At 34.5% G+C, this 23,493-nt stretch overlaps 1 protein-coding gene across 13 annotated transcripts in view; it reads right to left on the bottom strand.

Moving 5' to 3' along the window:
- Positions 1-23,493, bottom strand: part of PRPF40A (pre-mRNA processing factor 40 homolog A) — a 61,313-nt gene that overhangs the window by 5,329 nt on the left and 32,491 nt on the right. For 6 of the 13 annotated variants that reach the window (XM_043994454.1, XM_043994445.1, XM_043994450.1 and 3 more), the window contains 19 exons: positions 22,280-22,400; positions 22,003-22,056; positions 19,270-19,294; positions 18,208-18,588; positions 17,808-17,916; positions 17,424-17,488; positions 16,614-16,778; positions 16,234-16,342; positions 11,940-12,090; positions 10,125-10,258; positions 6,639-6,753; positions 6,380-6,483; positions 6,151-6,267; positions 5,730-5,867; positions 5,093-5,188; positions 3,631-3,717; positions 3,444-3,540; positions 3,297-3,358; positions 1,106-1,237 (listed from right to left, as the gene is read on the bottom strand). In XM_043994454.1, coding sequence (XP_043850389.1) covers positions 1,106-1,237; positions 3,297-3,358; positions 3,444-3,540; positions 3,631-3,717; positions 5,093-5,188; positions 5,730-5,867; positions 6,151-6,267; positions 6,380-6,483; positions 6,639-6,753; positions 10,125-10,258; positions 11,940-12,090; positions 16,234-16,342; positions 16,614-16,778; positions 17,424-17,488; positions 17,808-17,916; positions 18,208-18,588; positions 19,270-19,294; positions 22,003-22,056; positions 22,280-22,400 — 2,262 coding nt within the window. The remainder of the gene's footprint in view (positions 1-1,105; positions 1,238-3,296; positions 3,359-3,443; positions 3,541-3,630; positions 3,718-5,092; positions 5,189-5,729; positions 5,868-6,150; positions 6,268-6,379; positions 6,484-6,638; positions 6,754-10,124; positions 10,259-11,939; positions 12,091-16,233; positions 16,343-16,613; positions 16,779-17,423; positions 17,489-17,807; positions 17,917-18,207; positions 18,589-19,269; positions 19,295-22,002; positions 22,057-22,279; positions 22,401-23,493) is intronic. The other 7 variants (XM_043994446.1, XM_043994451.1, XM_043994448.1 and 4 more) reach the window with 4 other exon arrangements.

Below are 23,493 nucleotides of genomic sequence, written 5' to 3'. Positions count from 1 at the left end.
GTTAATTCACTCAGAAAATAAGAAAACAATACACACAATCCATTAGAGTTATGTGCACACTCAAATTATACAACCTCTGTGTTCCTTATTCAAATCAACAATAGACTTTACCCAAAATGCTGCAAAAAACGATTTCATTAGGTAAGACCTACACTACAAAAATCTAGAGCTAAATCAAACTTAATCAGCTCTAGGGAGGTTCTACTTGACTTACCTGAAGACCCACACAAAATAAGCATCAACTATACTATTATTTAGTATTTACTGAATACTTATTTTCCTGTATACATATACATATTTATCTTTCCTGTTTTTGAAAGCATACCATAAAGTTCATTTTGTTTGTTATCTTGATTAAAGTTTTAAGTAAGATGCTTTTTTCTCCAGAAACAATGCAAGCTCCCTGTGTAGTGTAACCAAAATTCTGATAAGGGTTTTATATCATTTATATAAAATAAAATCTCATAGCTTACTTAACTTCTCATTCCACTTTGTTCCTTAAATACAAAGAAAAGCTACAAAAGACATTAGGGCTTTGTCTCAGCACCTGATATAAACCCAGTCCCTTCTCTTCAGGTACTACTGGTTCTACTGCCAGATGAATATTCACTTTATGCAGCTTTCCCCATGGTACAGGAAAGCATTTCTTTAGTTGTTTGTGGTGGAATTTTTAGAAACAGCCTCTGGGTTCAATATAGGCTTCATCAGTTTTCTTTCCTTAGCTCCTTTAGACCTGAGGGCCTTGCATTTTATGGGAGAGTAGCTACATTGGAAATTTCTCCAAAAGCTAGTGCCACTTCTCTCTTCTGAATCTCATCTTCCCCTAACAAAAGAGGAAATACCCTAGAATTCAAGTCATGACTTAATTTCAGAGATAAGAAAAAGTCTTCTGCTATGAAGAGTGACTCTATAAACATACTTTTCTAAAATTATGTTTCTGTAAAATGGAAAAACATTTTTTTTAGGAGAGACTTGATTAGCTGAGATTGCTGTTTTTCCTAAGGATGTTATTATTTTTGACTTAAGGCTGGCCTCTAAAATTTGTTAATTATGTATATACAATTCTATGTAAAGGGAAAACACACAAGACATTAAAAATACTTACAGAATCCTTTCCAGTCTTCTTTTTAGGTGATTTGTGTTTTGATTCTGATCTCTGCCTAGTTCTATCCTTTTCATTTTCTCTTTCTTTTTCTTTTTTATCCTTTTCTCGTTCAGCATCAGACTCTGGAGAATCCTACAAAAGGTATATAGCTATTAACAAAGCACATTTAAGGTGGCAGCTAGCTAGGTGGCGCAGTGGATAAAGCACCAGCCCTGGATTCAGGAGGACCTGAGTTCAAATCCAGCCTCAGACACTTGACACACTAGCTGTGTGACCCTGGGCAAGTCACTTAACCCTCACACCCCCCCCCCCAATGTGAAAGCACATTTAAAAGCTGTTCACTGGGATAACATTTAAGATATATCTTGTATAAAATAGCAAGGTAGTGTTCTCTTAGATCCAGTAATAAAGAGAAATTTATCTTTTGCTGGAGGTTCACAGCAAGAACATGGCATTACAATACCACTAAGAAATGCTTCTCTGGCTATGGAGAGAGACAGGCACACTAAAAAGCACTATTGGTGGAGAAGGTAAATGATGTTAAAACTCTGGAAAACAATGTGGAATTTATGTCAAGAAAGTGAGAAAAAAGTGCACTGTCTTTGGCTTTGATTCCCTAGTTGGTGTACAGCAAGGAGGTAAAATAAAGGTCAAATATATATCAAATTATTGCAAATAACTGGTAACAAAATAAATGACCATTAATTGGGAGATGGCTAAAAAAACCCCTGTAACATGTGAATGTAATGGATTACCTAAGGATAAGAAATGATGAATTTATAGGGAGGTACAGGATAACTTGACCAAGAAATGATAACAAAGAAAGGAAAAACAAAAAAACTCAAAGCTAAGCACTGGGTACTTATAATAAAAGTATGAGCCTGAAGAAAAGCTATGAAGAAGCACTCTTCCTCCCTTCTTTGTAGGAGAACTATGGATATAGACTGTTGCATATACGGCCAGATTCAATGGAAGTGTTCATTAATTTTACTAAACTGCTTTTTTCACTCTATTTTTATTCTCATGTATGCCTCTCAAGAGCCTCAAAAAGATACCAGAGAAATAAAGATAAAAACAAAAGATTGTCAATAAAACGTTTTTCTTTTTTTGGGGTGAGGCAATTGGGGTTAAGTGACTTGCCCAGGGTCACACAGCTAGTGTCAAGTGTCTGAGGCCAGATTTGAACTCGGGTCCTCCTGACTCTAGGGCTGGCTAGCTGCCCCAATAAAACATTCAAAGCTCCGCTTCAGATTGTAACGTATCCTTGTCATTCTCCATCTCTCACAATAAAATGTCCTTCTCATGTATTAGGCAAAGAACGCATGAAAAATTGTTCCATCTACCGAAAAAGTGAATATGAATTAAAGGGAGTGTATATTAGGAATCATAAATATAATTTTAAAAGGGAAACTGAATTTGAACTGGGTTCAGTTCCTGGCTCTCACACTCTGGAACTTATTTTATCTGCAAAATGAAGTCATTTGAAGTCAATAATTCCTAATGTCACGTCCATCTCACAACTCTGTCCTAAACTCAGGTTTTCTGAGGGGTAGATGTTTTATCCCCAGACCCATGCAAGATGTTTACTCCACGAGGAAAGACAACTGTTTTCTTGAGATTGGATTTCTATTTTGCCTAGGATAGAATTGTCACCAATATCAATGGGCCTGATCCAAATACTGATCAGCAAGTAAGCTTTAATCCATTCTGTTTTTCTAACTTGGACTTGTTTGTCCCTTCCTTGGTCAAGACTGGTGGCCTACAAAACAAAAACAAAAACAAACCAAAAAAAGGGGCAGCTAGGTGGCACAGTGGATAGAGCACTGGCCCTGGAGTCAGGAGTACCTGAGTTCAAATCTGGCCTCAGACACTTAACACTTACTAGCTGTGTGACCCTGGGCAAGTCACTTAACCCCAATTGCCTCACTTAAAAAAACAAAACAAAACAAAAACAAAAACAAACAAAAGACTGGTGGCCTATCCTCTCTTTCAGGCCTCAACATATTGGTGGCAGACTTAAGTGTCAACAACAAATTGGTTTTAGCCCTAATTTAGAAAGAACTCCTGAACTTGAGCGATCCACTAGCCTCAGCCTTTCCAGTGGCATAGACTTCTTTCTGTGCACCAAGACTTAGCACTTAAATGCCTGACTGACTACTGGTGAGCCACCAGATGAAGGTGGCTAACTTACAGATTTATGTCTCCTCTTCTTGCTTTTCTTCTTATGTTTTTTTGATTTCTTGTAACTTCTCTCTAAGAAAGATAAAGGCAAAAGAAAATTAGATTTGGAGGAAACATAAGTTCACATCAGTTTAACAAGATAAAGAGAAAAGCTCACCAGACTCAGCACTAGAAGAACGTTCTGAAGCAGACCTGGATTCTGACCTTTGCCTCTTTTTCTTTGAATGGCTATCATCATCATCTGAATCTGAGCCCTAAGGGAAGAAAAGATTTAAAAGATGCAAATTTGTGATGATTATAAGAAAAACACACTTATGATGATATTCTGTGAACAAGAATCTTACCGATCGAGAACGTGAACGTTTCCTGTGATGCTTTTTAGATTTTTTAGAATGTTTCTTGTTCTTTGAATGATGATGCTGACATTCATGCTGCAGTTTAAGGGAAAAACAGAATTAAATTAATTTTAGATAGCACTTTACGCTCATTCCTAATGATCTACCAGATGTGTATATATATATATATATATATATATATATATAAGAAAGGGCCATATAACAACAAGGGAAAAGAGTCGAAATTTAAAGTAATGGTAGAGTGGAGAAGTAACATTGAAAAGAAAAAAAAAATCAATAACTTTGTTAAATATTTGTTTATGAGTTTTCATGAAATTTTTATTCATTGATGTCAAATTACCAATGTAACAAAATTAGGCTTTATACTGAACACTTCAAGAATAAATATTTAAAGTCTGGTATCATTAGTGACATAGTAAGTTATATCTTGCATGATCTAGTCGGGGCAACTAGAAGAAACATTTCTAGTGAGTTCTGAACTGCAAGCTAGGAAGCTAGGGCAAATGATGAAGAACAAAAGCTAACTGCCCAAATAAAGCTTCAAGAGAAAGGTTCAGATCCAGGTGTAACATGAAAGTGGCTGGGCATAATTGTGTTTATCTTAACAAGTACTTTTTAACTGCCTCATCTTTAGGAATGATTTTTCATTTTTTTTTCTATTTCTAATCAATTATTTATTTATTTGTTTGTTTGTTTTGTGGGGCAATGAGGGTTAAGTGACTTGCCCTAGGTCACATAGCTAGTAAGTGTCAAAGTGTCTGAGGCTGGATTTGAACTCAGGTCCTTCTGAATCCAGGGTTGATGCTTTATCCATTGCACCACCTAGCTGCCCCTCTAAACAAATTTTTAAAAAACATACCTATCATTTCTTATGAACATCTGAAATGTTCTACCTGCGTGACATTTTGGGGAAAGATTTTAATTTTCTTCCAGATTTATTTTTGGCAAATAAAATGACCATAACTTTGTATTTTATAAGACCTCTTGTGCTGACACTGCTATCTAACAGATTGAAAATCTGTGGTTGAATTCTTTAAAACATCATAATAATGATGAATGATGATGATACTATGTTATACAATGAAAAGGTACTGGAGTAGGATCCTCACATGTCATTCAGAAGATAGTGGGAGAACTTAAATCCAAATTGGGTTAATAAGAATATCTCCTTTCCCAAGACAGATAACAGAGATGATATTGTACTTGCACTGATAAAATAAATCTATTTAACATGAAGAAATCCAATGGTACTGTAACTATTACTATGTTACTAATGATGTCAAACTTTAAACATTTATTCTTGAAGTACAGATCTGATGTTTAAATTTAAAAACTCAAGATACATAAAACAGACCTAAAACAAAACTCTTCTGTACTGCAAATATATTAACAGTGGTATAAAAGACAGTTACTATTAGCCTGCCCCCCAAAAAAGTGTTACTAAAATTACCTCAAGAACATGCATGAAATCCTTAAATATTCTTTTTCTTTCAGACTCTAGAGTGATGTCTTCAAATGCTGCTTCCTTTACAAATCTTTCTCGAATCTATATGAAAAAGTCCACAATAACAGTACTAAATAAACATAAATGGATCTGTAATTTTCAAAATTAAAAATGAGACAAGGTATTCTTCAGCTTCCTTCCATGTTTATGCTTTTAAAAAGACAGTCCCAGTGATGCCCCAAAGGCCTACAGTTAAACAAGTGATATTATGCCAGGGCTAACTACCTTCAACTTATATTCAGGCTATACAATTTGACAAAGAATAGTAAAGTAAAATGAATTAGGAATATTTTGGCAGCAGAATACAGTGTAAAGAATACTTGCACCTGGAGTCAAAGGACCTATGTTTAAATAATGGCTCTGCCACTTGCTACCTATTTGACTTGGAAAAGGGCTCTAAGCTTTTAATCTATAATCCCATGATCTTTAGGGACCTCAGTATCCCTGTCTGTAAAATGAGACTAAGCCTAAAGGATTCCTTTAAATCTGTAACCTGTAATGCACGATTTTGTAATATATGGCAATGTTATTAATGAAATACCTAAAGTGAATTGTACAAATATAAGAAAGCATAAATACATACATCTTCCCAGACTGCATCCAATTCTATTGGAGGAGCAGCCTGTTTCAACATACTCTTGAATGCAGACTCTTTTCGTTTCATTTTACGAGCCTCCTCCTTTTCTCTTTCCCGTTCACGGGCTTCTGCCTTTTCTAACAACTAAAGAAAAGAAGATTTGTATCTTAGCAGCAGAAACAATAGCAAATCAATACTTTTAAATTCATATTATTTTTAGACACATTCTGAATTTTATTACAACAAAACAGCACCACATTAATTTTAACTAGGGGTTTTATTTTTTTCTACCTTGCAAAATACAACTGTTATCCGAACTAATGTCCCTTACTTCCAATACATTAAAACCAAATTACTTCACTGAACTTATTTTTATAAATGTGAACTTTACTAATAAAAAGTTCTATAAGGTGAGACAGTAACTTACACTATTAAATGCCAATTTGATGTTTCCAGCATCTAATGTTGTTGATCTTTTAGTTGAACTGATTACTGCTACAAAATCTTCAAAGGTAGTATTTACTTCAACTAGAAATCCTTTATCCTATAAAACAAATATCTCATTTTATATAATACATAAAATCCCAATTTAGAGTTCTTAAATACAGTTTGTTGTTTACCACTGCTAAACCACTCAATGAAGTACATCTCTTTACCTTTAGAATGTCTTTTATTATCTTCTTTTCATCATGATAACGTGCTTTTAGATCCTCAACATAAAACTTGAAAAGATCAAGTGCAGTTGATCCTAATGAAAAAACTAGAGAAGTCAAAAGCTAGCTCTAACCAAAGAGCTGCAATTACTTTTTTCATTTAGAAAAAAAAATATCTCCCACAATGACCTCCCCCCCTCAACCCCCATCTGTCCATTCCATATACAATCAGATTATAAGTTAGGAAGGAAAATAACCTTACCAGGCTGACCAAGCATGTTGGTAAATCTAATATCAGAACTAATTGTTGGATATAATTCCATCCAAGATGACATAGAATGCAGCTGTCCATGTTCATGCAACTCATCTAAAAATATCTAAAAAACACGTTTATTTAGATAAAAATAATCAGCTACATAAACATAAAAGTTACATGATATTTTAAATCATGCTTAAGAAAAACCCAACAAATACTCATTTCAGGATACTTAAATCAAAGTTATACTAAATAGCTAAGTTTCCATTTAAAAAAATACTCCCTATCAAAGAGACACCATAGACAATTCTAGTATTTAAGAACTTGATAATGTGAAAGACTGTCAAAATTTCTGTAATAATCATGCCTTTGCATGTGATAGCTGTGCAGAAAGGATTCATTTAATTAAATCCCTCAACCTCAATAACTCCATTTCCAATTATATATATATATATATTTCATTTTGTATAAGAAAACTTCATTAAAAGAAAAAAAAAAGAAAGTAAAAAATAGCAGGCTTCAGTCTGTTCCATCAATATCAGTTCTTTCTTTGGAGGTGGATAGTATGTATCACAAACAGTCCTTTGGCACTGTCTTGGATCTATACATCTTTCTGAGGACATTTGTATAGCACTTTTCTTTAGTACCTATATGTTGGTAATACTGACATTGCTACCTATTCTCTTCTCATTATTTACCTCTCCATGTCCCTCTAAATGACCTGCACCTTGAATTCTTTAGAGAATTATATAACTTAGTCAAGTATCTCCAATTCAAATCAACAAGCATTTATTAAGAATACACTATATGGGAGACAGCTAGGTGGCGCAGTAGAGAAAGCACCGGCCCTGGATTCAGGAGGATCTGAGTTCAAATATGACCTCAGATACTTAACACTTACTAGCTGTGTGACCCTGGGCAAGTCACTTAACCCTCACTGCCCCACCAAAAAAAAAAAAAGAGAATATTCTATATGCCACGAACTGTGTTAAGTGCTGGGAATACAGAGAAGGGCAAAAAAATCAGATGCATGAGGATAGAATTGATGGGATTTGTCAATAAAACATATATGGGGTGGGAAACGTGTGAAAGTGGTGAGAAGCTGAGAATGCCACCTAGGTCATAAGCCTGGGTGACTGATGATGGTGGTACTCTAGACTAGAGGTCCTGCTGGTAAGCTAAGAACGGCTTTTACATTTTATTGTATTCAAATAATGTAAAAAATCATTCTCACAGGCTCATAAAAGGGTAGAGGCCACCCCTTCAGTTCAGTGACTCTTACCCCAGACAGTAAAAGGAAAGTTAGTGGGATGGGTAATGAATTCAATTTTGGACATGTTTAGACATTTGAGTTTAAAATACCTATGGGACATACTGTTTAAGATGTGTACGAGGGAACTGAAGATTTAAGCCTGAAGAGAGAAGTTAGGATCAGATGAATAGTTCTGAGAACTGAATTTATGGTAGCTGATGAGATTATCAATAGTACAGAGGAAGAAAAGGAAAGGGCCCAGGACAGAGCCTTTGGGAACACTGCAGGTTAATGAGCATGACATTGAAGATCCAACAAAGGAGACTGAGAAGGAGCATTCAGCTAGGTGGTGCAGTGGATAAAGCACCAGCACTGGATTCAGGAGGACCTGAGTTCAAATCCGGCCTCAGACACTTGACATTTACTATCTGTGTGACCCTAGGCAAGTCACTTAACCCTCACTGCCCTGCCCCCACCCCCCACCCCATCCCCCAAACAAAGTCCAGAGAAAAGAGAGTATCAGTATCAAATAATGCAGAGAAGACGAAAGATAAGAATTAAAGAAAGATAAGGATTAAAGCCTTCAGATTTGGCAAATAAGATATTATCAATAACTTGGAAAGATCAATTTCAGTTGAATGAGATTAGAAGCAAACCAGAGAATTAAGAGAAAAAAAAGTGAAGGCACTGCCTATACAGAATTTTTCAAAGAACTTAACCACGAAGGAGAGATATGCAAGATGAGTCAGCAGAGATGGATGACATGAGGGTGAGAGAGGGTGGCCTTATTTATAGGTGGTATGTCCAGCAGACAGATAGAAATTGTAGAGAATAGAGATGATAGGGAATACATTCTGCTGGAGAATATGGGACAAAATGGACATGTGCAACGTGGAGGGGTTTGCCTTGATGAGGAAAAAGGCCACCAAAAGTTTGGGTTGTTTTTTTCAGGAAAAGCTTTGGGTCACAAAAGGAAGTAAACAACAGCTCACAGGCAATCCAACCTGTTGCATTTATTTCTGAGCTTACATTCTCTATTCATTTGTAGTGTCTGTACAAAATATATGTACTGATGGACCAGTTTTATAGGTATTTCATCCAACTGCATAACAAATCTAGACAACAGGCATATTTCATCTAGGTAGAGAAACTCTTGAACCATTATGCTCTACAATTCTAAAGGATAATGCAATCACCACAGTGTCAATTGGAGAAAAACAAACAAAAAAAGGAATGCCCAATAGATCTCATCTTCCATTTGGATTATGCATTTGGTAGTGGAGATGGCAACAGTTTTGACAATCATGTTTAAGTGATGCTATTACTGTTTAACATTAATCAAAAGATCATGAGACACATCCTATTGGAGGAAAGTAGTTAAGAAACCTATAATAAAAACTACCAAATCAATTGCTTTTTTATACCACCAGATCCCAAATAGTATGGATAAGAAAGAGATTAAGTGCTCATGTGAAGTGGCTGCATCATTTTAATTCAGGCTGTACAAACCAGTGAGTGCAATTACCACAGTGTGGGATCTTACATATTCTCTATTTTTCTTTTAACTGTGTGACTATAAAGACATGGTCTGCAATAGAGTATCATTTGCAAATGCCTATCTGTTCCCTTCAGCTAGTTTCAACAAGGTTGCCCTCAATATATGTAAAAATTACTCTAGAAGATTATATAAAAATGGGAAAAATATTGCACTAGCAATTGATATTCTCAATTATTTTCCACAAGTTCATGAGAACAACCTAGGAGTCACTGTTTCATGTGTGGCAACAAGAAGGAGCTGCAGTGCTTGGTTTTGGAGTCAGAAGACCTGGGGGGTTCAAACCTTAGTTCAACCACTTAATATCTATGTGATTTTGGGTAATTCACTTAAACTCTCTGGCCTCAGTTTCTTCATCTCTAAAATAAGGAGTTAAGACTAGATTACTTCCTTCTGCATTCTGGTTTCATTTAAAGTGGGAATATAAAGATGAAAATTCTTTCAAAACCATGTGACCTGATTGGTCATGTAGAATGAATTAGGTTTTTATAAATGGCCTAAAAGATTATCTGCTTTTTAATATTTTCTGCTTTTCTTTCAGTCACTACAGAGCAAATGGGATTCCCTCCAGAATACTGACGATCACTATATATATTTGAAGGCTTTCCAGCATGAAAGAAGCTGCTGATATAGCCATGAAGATGTCAGGGTTGTCCCCATAATATAAGGAAAGTGAAATACTGACCTGAAAAGATTCTCTATTTTTTCGCTGCCGCCTCCTTTCTCGTAACAAACTCTTTTGTTTTTCTTCTTCTTCTTCTTTTTCTAAAGCCCGGATATGTTCTTCAAAACATATCAATGCATCTTCTTTGTCCATGTCTACAGAAAAAAAAAATGCTTTAAAAATTATATACTTGAGTCAGGAAAGGAACATTAATTTCATGTCAATAAAATTACTTTAACAATATGCTATACAAAACGGACTTCCTTTAAAAAAAACATTACCTACTATCTGACAATGTTAAAACAAAATCCAAAGATATGGAGACCAACATTGCATGGTAATAAATGTAATATGAATCATCAATGAATTTCACCTATAATTGACATGGTATTTTTATGTATGAGAAAATATTAGTAATGGATTTCTTGGGGGACCCAGAGATCAGTTTTTCAGTCCTTTCCCCCCCTCACTCCTGAAAGTTCAGTTCTCCTTGATCTGGGACCAATCCAAGGAAACAAAAGAAATGGAGATGGATTCTTTTAGCTGGCTCACTGAAAAACAGATGGGATCAAACCATATCTAGGTAATGGACTTTGCCTTAAGTAACTTGAGCAAGGGTTTTTAGTTTTCCTTTTAATTTTTAAAGTTTTTTATTTGAGCAAGTTTTTTTTGGGACATACTTTTCCCTGGTTATCATCTGTAGAGTTCATTTTAATGTGGACCACCTTCACATCATGTTAAACCAATGAAACCAAGTGATGCTAACCAATTAGCTTTGATCAATATATAATGACCCATCTCTATCAAAGGAGGATTAAAAACCCTTGGAAGAGGCCAAGAGGCTCTCTCTCTGGTTTCTAGGTTTTCTGTGGCTTTTGAGTGCTTTTCTCCTGCCTGCGCTTAACTGGCATGCTGAAGCTCTTTCCTTGCTTTCTCTACTCTGCAGCCTGGGACCATGAGACGTCCTCAACAACAAAGTCCTCTACAACAGAACAATATAGGCTTCTTAAAGTTGAAATAACAGCTAGAAGACCAGTAAAAACTGACAAGTGTTGTTATGAATAAAAAACCATTTATGATTAGTAAGCCAACACAAAGAATGGAGAACTGCAGATGGGAAGAAAGTAATTTTTACTTATTAAGTCATGTTCAGGGATTATCAAAATCATTTCCAGGAGTCTAGATGAGCCTGTAAGATCTGGGCAAAAATATTTTGGAAAAAACAATTTTTAAAAACTTCTAAGTAAGCTTGCAACAGTTGTCCACCGAGGGAATGATGAACCGACCGAGGAACAGATGTAGAAACGTTCCAAAATTACAAAAACTTCAAATGGAGATAGAATACAAGAAGACCTTGTATCGTAAGTCAGGTCAAGAAAGATTAGGACATGTATCCAAGAATAGACATGTTTCAATGGCTTGAATACTTGCCTGATTTAAACCTGTGATCTATAGGGCAGGCTAGACTTGGAAAAATGGATTGCCTGTCAAAGGAATAGCTCATGAAATTCAATATGATAAAAATATGGTTTCATGATGAATTAAGGATGTGACAAAAATCTTGTGAAGTAAATGACAAATCATATGACTGTAGCAAAAGGACATATTACATACTGTTTTTTCAAAGATATAAAAAATTTTAAGGTTTATTGTATAAATCAATACATTTCAATATTTTACTTTGTCCTAGTTAATTTGTATGCCACTGTATATTATAAAGTGTTAAATTAAATCCCCCATACCAAGTGAAAATAATTCACTTATTCCTAGAAAATTCTCTTTAAAATTGCTGGGCTTTTTTTTTTTATTTAAAGAGTATTTCTTGATTAGTCTTACTCTGTAGTTCCTCATCTTCTGCAAATGTAGGGTTATCCATCAGATATTGCTGGGCTTCAGACCAAGTAGTGGAGTAGGTAACATTAGCCATGTTGTCAAGTATATTTTTTAAGGCCTCCCAATTTCTCTTTCGTAACTGCTTTGCTTGTTCCTGCAACAACAGTATCAAAACACATAAGTAAAAAGGATATCTGGAAGTCAGAGTCACTGCTACTTTGATCTTCAAATATACATAATTTATTAGGTAACTCAATGAAATTTTAGGATGACAAGTGTGGTAAAAATAAATATTACAGTTTTAGCTAACTCATTTGGGAGGGGCCACACCTGGCCCACCCCAAGGTTACATATGCTACTGAGCTCAGAAAGGCAGCTTTTGAAGGACCTCCCCTTTTGGAGGAGGAGAGATTGAATGCTCCCTGAAGGGAGGTAGGCTGCTTCTGGAACACTAGGCATCTTCTGGAACTTGGGCCCTTTCCTTCTCGGCCCTTGCGCTGGCAGCACATGTTGGCGTGCTGGTGCTGTCTCGGGCAAGCAACTGCAGACTGTCCCGGGGAGGGGTGGGGGGGGTGGGGGTTGGTAAGTTAATTTCGGAAAGCCCTAAATTCCTTTGAACTAGCTTAATTGGGAATGGTCTGGGCAGTGAATAAATAGATTAAGCTTAGAGTTAAGAATATCTATCTGTATTTCTATTTTCCTATTTCCTTATCTTTGATTTTTATTAGTTTCACCTTTGCTGTTTAATTAATTACCAAGTAATAAAATCTGATCCTTTTGTGAACTAAAGCTTAGAGGCTCCTTTCTTATTGGCCTGGGAGAAATATCTAAAAAGGGCAGTTCAGAGGGGAGGGTTAAACCTAAAAAGGTCCCTCATATTTCCGGGACCCCAATATTAAGGCGAGTTACCCAAATAAAACTCCATATCAAATTTTGGCCCCCACACAAGTTTCAAACTAGCCACAGTGACAATAGGCAAGTCACTTAACCACTGTATGCCCACTGTATGGGAATATTAACAGCATCCATCTTCACAGAATTGTGAGAATTAGATGAGTTCATGCTTTCTAACCTTAAGGCACCATCTAAACACTAGCTGTTATCCTCATTATGACAATGACCACATCACCATCTTAAAATGCAGTCCAAAGTCAATTTTCTTGGACTATATTTTCATAAAAGCTCTTAAGTTTTTCCTTACTTGCCAATTTATCAAAACCAATTAGTGAACTATAAAATCACCCTTAAAGCAAATTCCTAACAACTTTCTGTTACGTATTTCCTATTCAGGAGGGAATAGGTTATGTTTCCAAATCTGTACAATGGTCTACAAAAAGGACTACACGCCACAAGTTTTAAAAACAAGTCACTTTTCAGTTACCCAAAAACCACTAAGTGTTATTTATGGGCAAAAGCTTCATGCTAGTAAAATACTAAGAATAATTTTATTTTTATAAGATTTATTTCTACATTTTGTTTTTTACAATCATTTCTGTATTGACTTATCCCTGGTCAATGAACCTTCCTTTATTATTATTTTGCAGGGAAATAAGGGTTAAGTAACTTGCCCAGGGTCACACAGCTAGTAAGTGTCAAGTGGCTGATGCTGGATTTGAACTCAGGTCCTCCGGAATCCAGGGCTGGTGTTTTATCCACTGTGCCACCTAGATAACCCCTAAACCTTCCCTTATAACAAACTAATAGATACATCACAAAGAATATTTTTATAAACTCAGATGCTCCATAAATGTCAGACTGTTCAGCTTGGTAGCAAACCATTATGTCCTTTGTGACTACATCATTCCTTTCAAATACTGGAGAACACTACATGTTTCTTTTCCCTGATGTATAAATAAGAAAAATCTTAGTACAAAGTATTCCAAGTAAAAATTATTCCCATATCCTTAAGTATGGTTCAGCATAATAATACATCATTGGCATAATTAAAGCTATTATCCTATGATAAAATCATATTGTGATTAAAAAAAAAACTTACTTGTTGTTTTCATAACATTAAATTATACTTTCATCCCTGACACAAATACTGGTCTCTCTCTCTTTGGTTCATCTTTCCTTGGTTTCAGTATTATGACGATATAGCTCACTAAATAAATGTGGTGGGTATTTTTTCTTTCTTGATTTTTTGAGAATAGATTTAGTAGTATGGGCACTATTTTTTCTTAAAAACAAAACAAAACAAAAACCTGGGAGAATTCTGTAAACATATACACTACCCCCAAAAATTTAAATTTCTTTTCTGAAACTGTATTACAATTTGTATTCTGTAAATATTTTTTTTAAAAATTCTAAGTTTTTAATTGAATTTTTTTTTTAATTTTAAAATTTTTTCTGATTTTTCACCTTTTTCCTTTTTTATATGATTTTGTTCCCTCTTTTTTTTCACCAGGTCAGTTAGAGGTTTGTCAATTTTTGTTAGTCTTTTCAAAGAATCAGTTTTATTCCTTTCCAATTTATGGCTTTTTTCCTTGTAATTTTCCAGATTTTAACATTTATGCTTGATTTACATTGTGAGTTGACTGGCATCTACTTTGTTTTTTAAGTTCTTTGCTAATACAAAATGTGTTATTACAAATATTTTGATATGTGTAATAAAAGCAGAAATACTAAAACAATTTCTATGTTCCACCACATAGGTCGCATCTTACTTAAAAATGGGTATTCTCATCTAGAAGATTAGCCAGGTTTCACAGAGGTGTCAGGAAAACCTGAGTTCAAAGTCAGCTTCAGATAATTAATAAACCTGAGGCAAGTTATTTAAACTGTTTGCCTCAATGTCCTCAATTGCAAAATGGGGGTAGTAATAGCAACCAACAAGGTTTTTGTGAAGATCAAATATGTTATTTGTTATTCATGAAGTGTTTAGCACAGTGCCTGGTGCATGACAGCCACTATATAATTGTTTTTCCCTTCCTTCATTTTCCTTTCAAAGCATTTCACAATTATGCTAAAAAAGTGACTAAAATACCTTCTGACCCAAGATCCCACTGTTATGTGTATGCTCCCAGGAGGGCAAGGAGAAATAGGTCCCATATATATAAAATTTTTTATAGCAGCCCTTTGTTGTATCGAAGAATTGGAAACAAAGTAGATGACAATAGACTATGGAATAAAAAAGTTATGCTACATGAATGGAATGAATATTACCAACCTGTAAAGAATGATGAATATGATTATTAATGTCACACTTATTTGAATATAAAAAAATAAGGTAGAACAAGGAAAATGCAATATACACAATGACTATGTAAAAAAAGCAAAACAGTGACAAAATCAAAACTGGTCTAAGAAAAGATATGAAAAAGCAACCCCTGTCTTTTTCAGAGGTTGGGAACTATCAACATGGAGCTGTATATATTTTATACATGGAATGCTGTATTAAATGTCAAACCTGACTGATTTTGGTTAGTTTTACCATCTCTGCCCCTCTTTTAAATTCTTTCTTCATTTTTTCTTTTTTGTATTTATTGCAATACTGTGAGTGAACACAGGGAGAGAACCAGAAAAGTGGAAAGGTATCTCTCAAATAGGGAAAGAAAAGAGTTATATTTATAGTATGGATAAATTGATTATCAGTCTCATTATAATAATCTCCACCTTAGGGAGGTACTGGGGAGGGCCTGTCCTACTCATTATAATATTCTCCACTTTGGGGAGATATAGGCGAGGGCTTATCCTAATTTGGAGTTCCTGGGGTCTTAAATTCTTTCTTTAAAAGAATGGCTTTCTGGGAGGAAAATGGGCAAAAGGATATACTGGAAAAATAGGTTGTTTTCAGTCATGTCCAAGTCTTGATGATCCCCATTTGGGGTTTTCTTGGCAAAAATCCTAGAGTGGTTTGCCATTTCCTTCTCTGGCTCACTTTACAGATGAGGAGAGTGAAGCAAGCAGGGTTAAATGACTTGTCAAGGGTCACAGAGCTAGTGTCTGAGGCCGGATTTGAACTCAGAAAGATGTCTTCTTCCTGACTGGTACTCTATCCACTGTGCCATCTAACTTCGCCAATAAAAGGTAAATTCATTAAAAAAATAATAAAAAACCCTCAAGTATAGGGAGTGGCTACCCTTTCTATTTGTATTACCAGAATTGGCACAAAGAAGGCACGTAGGCTTGACTAATTGGTGTATATGTATGGTGGGGATACTTTTTCCCCCCACCAAAGGCATTCTGTTTCTGAGAAGCTAAAAGCTCAGTATGAATGGAAAAAGCCTGATAACCAAAGAAACATTCTTTCATCCTCTAGGCTTCAGAGAACTCTAGATGGTTAGAGAAAAATCACCTTTTCTTTTTTTGAAAGAAAGAATAAGACATCTTCATAAATTTCAAGACGATCTCGCTCAGATATTGCATTCCATACTTCCATCTCTCCAAACATTTGTTCAGCTTTTCTATAGGTTAAAAAAAAAAAAAGTTTTCAGCAAATTCCTCACTGTGCAAATTCTGCTGAGTCTTTTGTGTCATTTGATCATGTCTACTGATATGCTGCCATAATTTTTGAGCACATTTTAGTTAAAATTAATATAGTTTATACACATCTATATGTAAATTTTTAAGTTTAAATGTGCATAAGAATTATTTTCCTTGGGAACCAAAACAGTTTGAAATGGAAAAAAATGAGGCAAAAAACCCCCCAAACAAACAAACAAACTGAAAAATTACTTATATCTGGTTGTAGAAGTCATTTTTTCATGGTTTTCAAGAAACCGCTGAAAGGATTCCTTAGCTTCCTTATATTTTGATCTCGCTTCTTCTTTTTCTTCTTTCTCTGTCTGGACTTTATATGCATTAAAGGCTTGCTTTTTTTCACTAAGCTTTGCCAGGGCACTGAAAAGGAAAAAAAAGAATCCTACAATATTCACTTTAGAAATGGAAAATATAGCCTATGTTTCACCAAAATACCATACAATGTAATGGAGAAAATAATTACTGTTCATGAAAAAGAAAACATGAAGGATCTTTCAAAAAAGCTCTCTCTGTGCTGAAACCCCCTCCCCCCCAATCAAACCCAACAACAATCCAAAAACATCTATATCCATATAGTTAGATTTCCCCAAAACAAACAAACAAAAAAACCCCTCATGACTAATCTGGAAATATGTTTTGCAAGTCTGCCCATATTAACCTATATAAAATTGTTTGCGTTCTCAATGAAGGGGAGTGGGGAGAGAAGGATGGAGAGAAAACTTTGAACTCAAAATATATATAAAAAAATAAATTAAAAAAATGGGTTTTACATGTAATTGGGGAAAAAATAGAATATTAAAAACAGACACCACACAACCATGTAGTTTTAAGCATGTTAAGTTTTCACTGTTTAATCCAACTACTATAATATAAAGGAACTTCTACTGTATCCAAACAACCACACAATATTCCCAAAGGTTCTGTTTCTGAATGATTAGGCTTTTATTTTTAAAAATATTTTAAACTTAAATAGTAAACGTGGACAAAGAAAAGGGGAAGTATTACCTGTATCGAGGATCATTGATAATCATTTTCATTGCTTGCTCCCATGAGGCATTAGATGGTACTCGCTGTTAAGAAAAATTGTATATAATTTAAATGGGCATATTAATAGACATGACACTAACCTAAAAATATCTGGTTTTTATTATATTCTCACATGGAAATTTAAAAAATATATTTAAAATAGAAATGGAAGCAGGTCTTCAAAACAACAAAATCAAAGCAGTGCTATTTTTTTAAACAAATTTTTAAATTAAAGACAAACTCAAATGTTGAAACAAGCTTTGCTATTCTAATTCCACCATTTTTGAAACTTGTGAAGGGAAAATAGTGTCTTGGATATAGTACACACTAAAAAATTCATCAAAGATATTCAGAGACAAATACCTTTTCTTTTAATAGCTCTTTAAAAGCTTGCTTTGCTTCTTCTTTTGTATTCCAAGTATATGTTTTTTTAGCAGGTTGACTATCTTCTTCCTCCTTTTTGGGGGTGTAACTATGAAATCATGGAACAAAATAAAAACATTATTATTCCTAGGGAAAATCACTGCTCTCATTAGAAAAAGCACTAGACATCAAATCATTAGCAAATGTTTGATTAAGTTTTTATTTTTGTTGTGGGCCTTGAACTTCATTGTTCATGAGGAAATTCACATTAGAAATCTATTTCTCTGTTCTATAATTTATAATCCTAAGAGTTGCCGGGGGCACTTAAAGGTCCAATGTCATTAAATGGCTAACACATCAAATGCATAGTGACTATAATTATCAAATAAAGTCAACTTACTCTACTGAAGCTTCTTGCTTTGATGATGCTTCCTCTGGTATATTGCTAGACACTTCTGCACTTTGTTCATGAACAACAGGAGTAACAAGTTGTGCTTGTTCCTCTGTTGAAATTGTTACTGTATTGTCATTATCTATGACAGTAGCAACAATGGAAGTAACTTCAGGCTCAGTGACAATTGGTGCAGTTGTAGCAACAATGGAGGAAGGAGTTGATATGGAAGCATTAGCATTGGCATTGGCTGCTGCAGCAGCTGCAGCTGCAGCTGCAGCAGCTGCAACAACAGCAGCTGCAGCTTCAGCAGCAGCCATAGTGCTCATTGTAGTTGGACCTTCTGTTGTAGGAACTGGGGCAGCTGATGTTGTGGTTGATTCTTCTTTACTGTGATGTACGTTAAAAAAAAATAAAAGAATACATGGTTACTTTAAACTTGTAAGTCACATAAAAAGCAAATCAACCAACCATGGTTATGCATCATAATGGGATTCAGGTTAGGAAGGGAGGGACTAGGAGCAAGAGTGGGGAACAATGGTGTAAATGTATTAAGGTCAGGTCTCAAAGAATTCACTAAATCATCTCCATTCACAAAAAAAAATGTTTTCAATTGTACACTCTCACTAACTCCAAAATATAACCTAAAAATATAATATAAAAATCTGAATGACTCTGATGAATTCTCCAAGAGTTAGAGAAGAGCTGAGTTTGTAAATAAAGTGTCTAAATTAGTGATAAATTTGTAAGGTGATTTTAATGTAATTTTCAAGGCTATTCAAAGGCATATTTAAGGACCAAAAACTTCATCTCTAATTTATGTAGTATGCTGTTCTATAGAAGTATCATCTAGCAGGATTCCATTAGGAATTTAACAAATAATAAATTTCCCAAATGAACTTAAAGCTGCCCAATTTGGCAGAGTTAATATTAGACACCCTGCATACTACAAAAGCAAATGTAGAGCTAGAACATAAATGTTTTGCTTAGAATGTCCAGTAACTTCATCTTCACATCTAAGGCAAGCCATGAAGTGCCCACAGATCTATATTAACATTACTGAGTACTTACCTGCTTTCTTCTGCTTTGATCATAGCTGTTTAAAAAAGAAAAAGAAAATTAATCCATTGATAGTTACTTTAAATGTTGCTGACTTTAAAGAGAAAGGAACAAAGAAATCCCACTAGGTCAACTATACTACTTTTATCAACAGTTGCTTCACCACCCATTAAGGGCTTCTTCAAACCCTAGTTGATTTCCCAATCTCTTTGTTTCTACTGGCCATAAACCAGCTAAATTATGTCCTAACCTGCATAATTAGGACAAGAGAAGTACCATTTTCCTAGGGATCAAAGAGTTGATTGCTTAAACCCTGATCCAAGTTACTATGAAATCTGGAGCTCATATACTAAGATTGAGTAGTAGACAGATAGGTTAGAACTCAAGATATCTAAAACCTAAATAATGCCACTCAATTTAAAGTTGTTAGAAATTAGCTTTCTTCTTTTAAATGTCATGAGAAACAATCATAGACCTATTAAGCAATATGGGTGTTTAGGCCAATTTTAGTCCCTATTATCTGTTGGCCTTTTAAAAAAAATGGAAATTTTGTATTGTTTCAACTTTTGTTCTTTCTCTAATATTCCTTAAATGCAGATTTTCTAGATAGAATGTTAACTTTTTAATGGAATTTTTAAAAAGTTTGTTCTTTCTGAAACAAAATGTATGAAAATCCAATAAGTAAGGGTCAAAACTGAAATTTAACTGGTGTACTATGCTGTAATAGTCAGGTCCTCAAAAGCTACCAGGGTATATAAAGGTATATAGAACTATTTACTAAAATGATTTAGAATTATAATGCATTTTGAGTTCATTCAACTATTTTTTTTCATATCTCTTTCTTTGGAGTTATCCATTTGCTGCACTTGATATGCCTGCCTTTAATAACCACTTCCCTAATTAGGTAATTCAATTAAATTCAATTTGCTTCAAAAATCATTCACCAACTGCCTACCATGTGCTAACCACTGTATTGGGCACTAGGAATATAAAGAAAAAAAATGAAACAGTACCCATTCCTTAAATTAGGTTCTACTGAATGGCAACATGTACACAGAAACAAAATATATATAAAGTAATTGAGGCTGAGGGTAAAGGCTAGGCAACAATGAGGTAATCAGGAAAGGCCTTTCATAGGCAGTAGGCATCTGAACTGAGCCTTGAAGGGTTCCAAGAATCAGAAGTGAGGAAGAGGGGCAGCTTGGTGGTACAGTGGATAGAGCACTGACCCTGGATTCAGGAGAACCTGAGTTCAAATCCTGCCTCAGCTGACACTAGCTGTGTGACCCTGGGCAAGTCACTTAACCCCAACTACCTCACCAACCCCCCCCCAAAAAAAACAGAAGTGAGGAAGAGGAGAATTCCAAGAACAGGGAGCAGCTTATGCAAAATTATAGTGGCAGGAGATGGACTGTTGTGCTGAAGGCACAGAAAGTAGGACAGTTTGGCTGGAGAGTTGAATGTATGAAAGAGGGGAAGCAATGTGTGGAATAAACATACTGCTATGGTCTTTGACTTTTTGAAAGACAGAGACAATATGCTAGAAATATCATCATAATGCTAATTATCCTTTGAATCTGCTATTAAATAGGCAACATGCTTAAGGAAACTGATGTCTTTGTCTTGGACACATTTTAGGTCTGTAATCATGACCAAGTCACGTCTCTAAGTACTCTAATTGAACTTTCTACATTGGAAATTAAATCATCTCTTCCTTTCTCACCCTAATCACTCTGCTTCCTTTATCTCAACAAAAGAAGAAATATGCTACAAAGGGGGGAAAATTAGATGACTAAGTTTGCTTGAATTATACCCAAATTAAGAGTGAATAAGGGGGCAGCTAGGTGGCACAGTGGATAAAGCACCTGCCCTAGATTCAGGAGGACCTGAGTTCAAATCCAGCCTCAGACACTTGACACTTACTAACTCTGTGACCCTGGGCAAGTCACTTAAACCCTTATAGGCCTTCAAAAAATTAAAAAATAATAATAATAAAAAAAGAGTGAATAAGGACTGTATACAGAATATTCCTAAAATTAAACTAAGCTTTAGCCAATAGACTGTTGTAATTGTTTTGGGAAGCCTTTCGTTTCCTGCCAAGTTCTCAATTTTGAATGTCTGAAGTGGCTGGATAAGTGAGGTATTAATGCACTTTTGTTTCTTAATTGTTCTTTTATGACTTTCAAAAATGTTAAAATACTACTAAAATACTAAAATACTTATGTAAGAAGTGAGGACACCTAACTTTGAATCATATATGCTATTTCTTATAGTGTTCCCAGAGCATAAAGTGGATTTAGTTTCTTTCATTTTGGTTCATTTGTTAATACCATTATTGTGAAACAAACATGAGTTGAATTTCACAGTGAAAATATGTCTCAAATTAAAACTAGTCAGGTCTTAAAACCTTATCATTCACAGTCAATTTGCCCAATGAATTTGTCCAATATGGAGAATGAACTCAAAAATGACATGAATCTAGCATTTAGTTTTATTTAATCTGCAAGAAATTAACAGATAATCTTCAGTAAACTTAACAATATATTATTACTAATGTGATACAAAACCTTAATTTCTACTACTAAAGAATTTCAAAAGAAATAAAAGCTCATTTCTAATATAACTCTAATGGGAATGGTATTATTTAAGTTTTGGATTTTCACTGAATAGTTACTCAAATCATGGTTAGTGAACAACTATAGAAAAGTAAGTAATGACAGAAAGTGAATTATCAAAGCAGCTCACCATGCAGGTTTGATTTTGTAATAAGACTTCCAGCAACAATGGTATTCTGGTATCCTAGTTTCAGTGGAATCAAATAAAAATCTATTTAATCTACAGAACTGGGATCTACAGCAACAACAAAAATAATATCCCACAAAACTATTATACTATTTAAAATAATTCCAATCATTTGATTTTTTCTTAACACAATCGCCTTTATATAATCCTAGAGGGGATGATTCGTTGTGAATGACTTAAATCTGAAAAGAAAATTTAGAAAGTTATTGTTCTACATTACCTTCAAGATCCTCAAGTTCCTTGGGTTTGGCCCAACGAGATTCCTTTGTTTGAGAATTGTAATAATAAGGCTTTCCAGAGTCAGATTTGTACTCCTTCCAGGGGCATTTAGATAATAATTGCTAATGGGAAATAAACACTTTTGGTCAACAATAACTATACAATTAATATTTAAAGCCACAATTACAAAATTCTGATTGTAAAAATATTAATTCTTATATCTCAGGTAAAATGACTGTGAAATATAGAAATTAAGGACTTGTTAAACATAAGTGATGTGGAGGCATGAAAAGTATGAAGTACTGATACGTGAAATAGTTGAATCAAATTTTGTTTCAATTGTTCTTTGAGAGTAATTTAGTTTAAGAAAATGCCATTTCCAATTTCGAAAGACTCATGATGGAAAATGCTCTCCACATCCAAAAAAAGAACTATGGAATCTGAATGCAGATCAAAACATAGTTTTATTTTTTTGTTTTTGTTTCTTCTTTCTTGTGGGCTTCCCTTTTTCTTCTGATTCTTCTCTCATGACATGACTAATGTGGAAATATGTTTAACATGATTGTAATGTATAATGTATATTGGATTGTTTGCTGGCCTCTAGAGAAGGGACAGAGGTAGAAAAATTTGGAACTCAAAAGCTTACAAAAATGAATATTGAAATTTCACATGTAATTGGAAGAAATAAAATACTATTTAAAAAAAGAAAATGACATTTTTACCAATTTAACATATATACATGTATGTGTATATGTATGTATATAAGTATATATATAAATATATATATATATGCATTTTTTTGAGGTATGTTCAACTAGTCATTTATCAGTCATAAAGTCTATGTTTGGCTGAAGATGTTTATACCCCTTATCTATATCGCAAACCTTGTACCTTTTTTTAAAGTTACAGTATTCAGTGATTAAAGTGAATAATTTATTCACTACTTTTTGTGGAAATATTTTAATTTACTGGAGCCTAATCTGACTGCAAGCCTAATCTGCCTGGGAAACTAATCTGGGGACTTTTGACTAATCTGTGGATGCTTGGCTGACTGCTATTAATTTAATATGGGCAGTTTACAAAATTTTTCCACACTGCTCCCAAATTGAAAAGCAAACAATTAAGAAGCCTCTTAATGAAATAATCAAGGCAGAATTTATTTATAAAAATCAATGTTTGAAAAAAAAAAGGGGGGCAGCTAGGTGGCGCAGTGGA

This window comes from Dromiciops gliroides, chromosome 3, assembly GCF_019393635.1.
Source record: "Dromiciops gliroides isolate mDroGli1 chromosome 3, mDroGli1.pri, whole genome shotgun sequence".
Lineage (NCBI taxonomy): Eukaryota > Metazoa > Chordata > Mammalia > Microbiotheria > Microbiotheriidae > Dromiciops > Dromiciops gliroides.
This window is presented reverse-complemented; position numbering and strand designations above follow the sequence as displayed.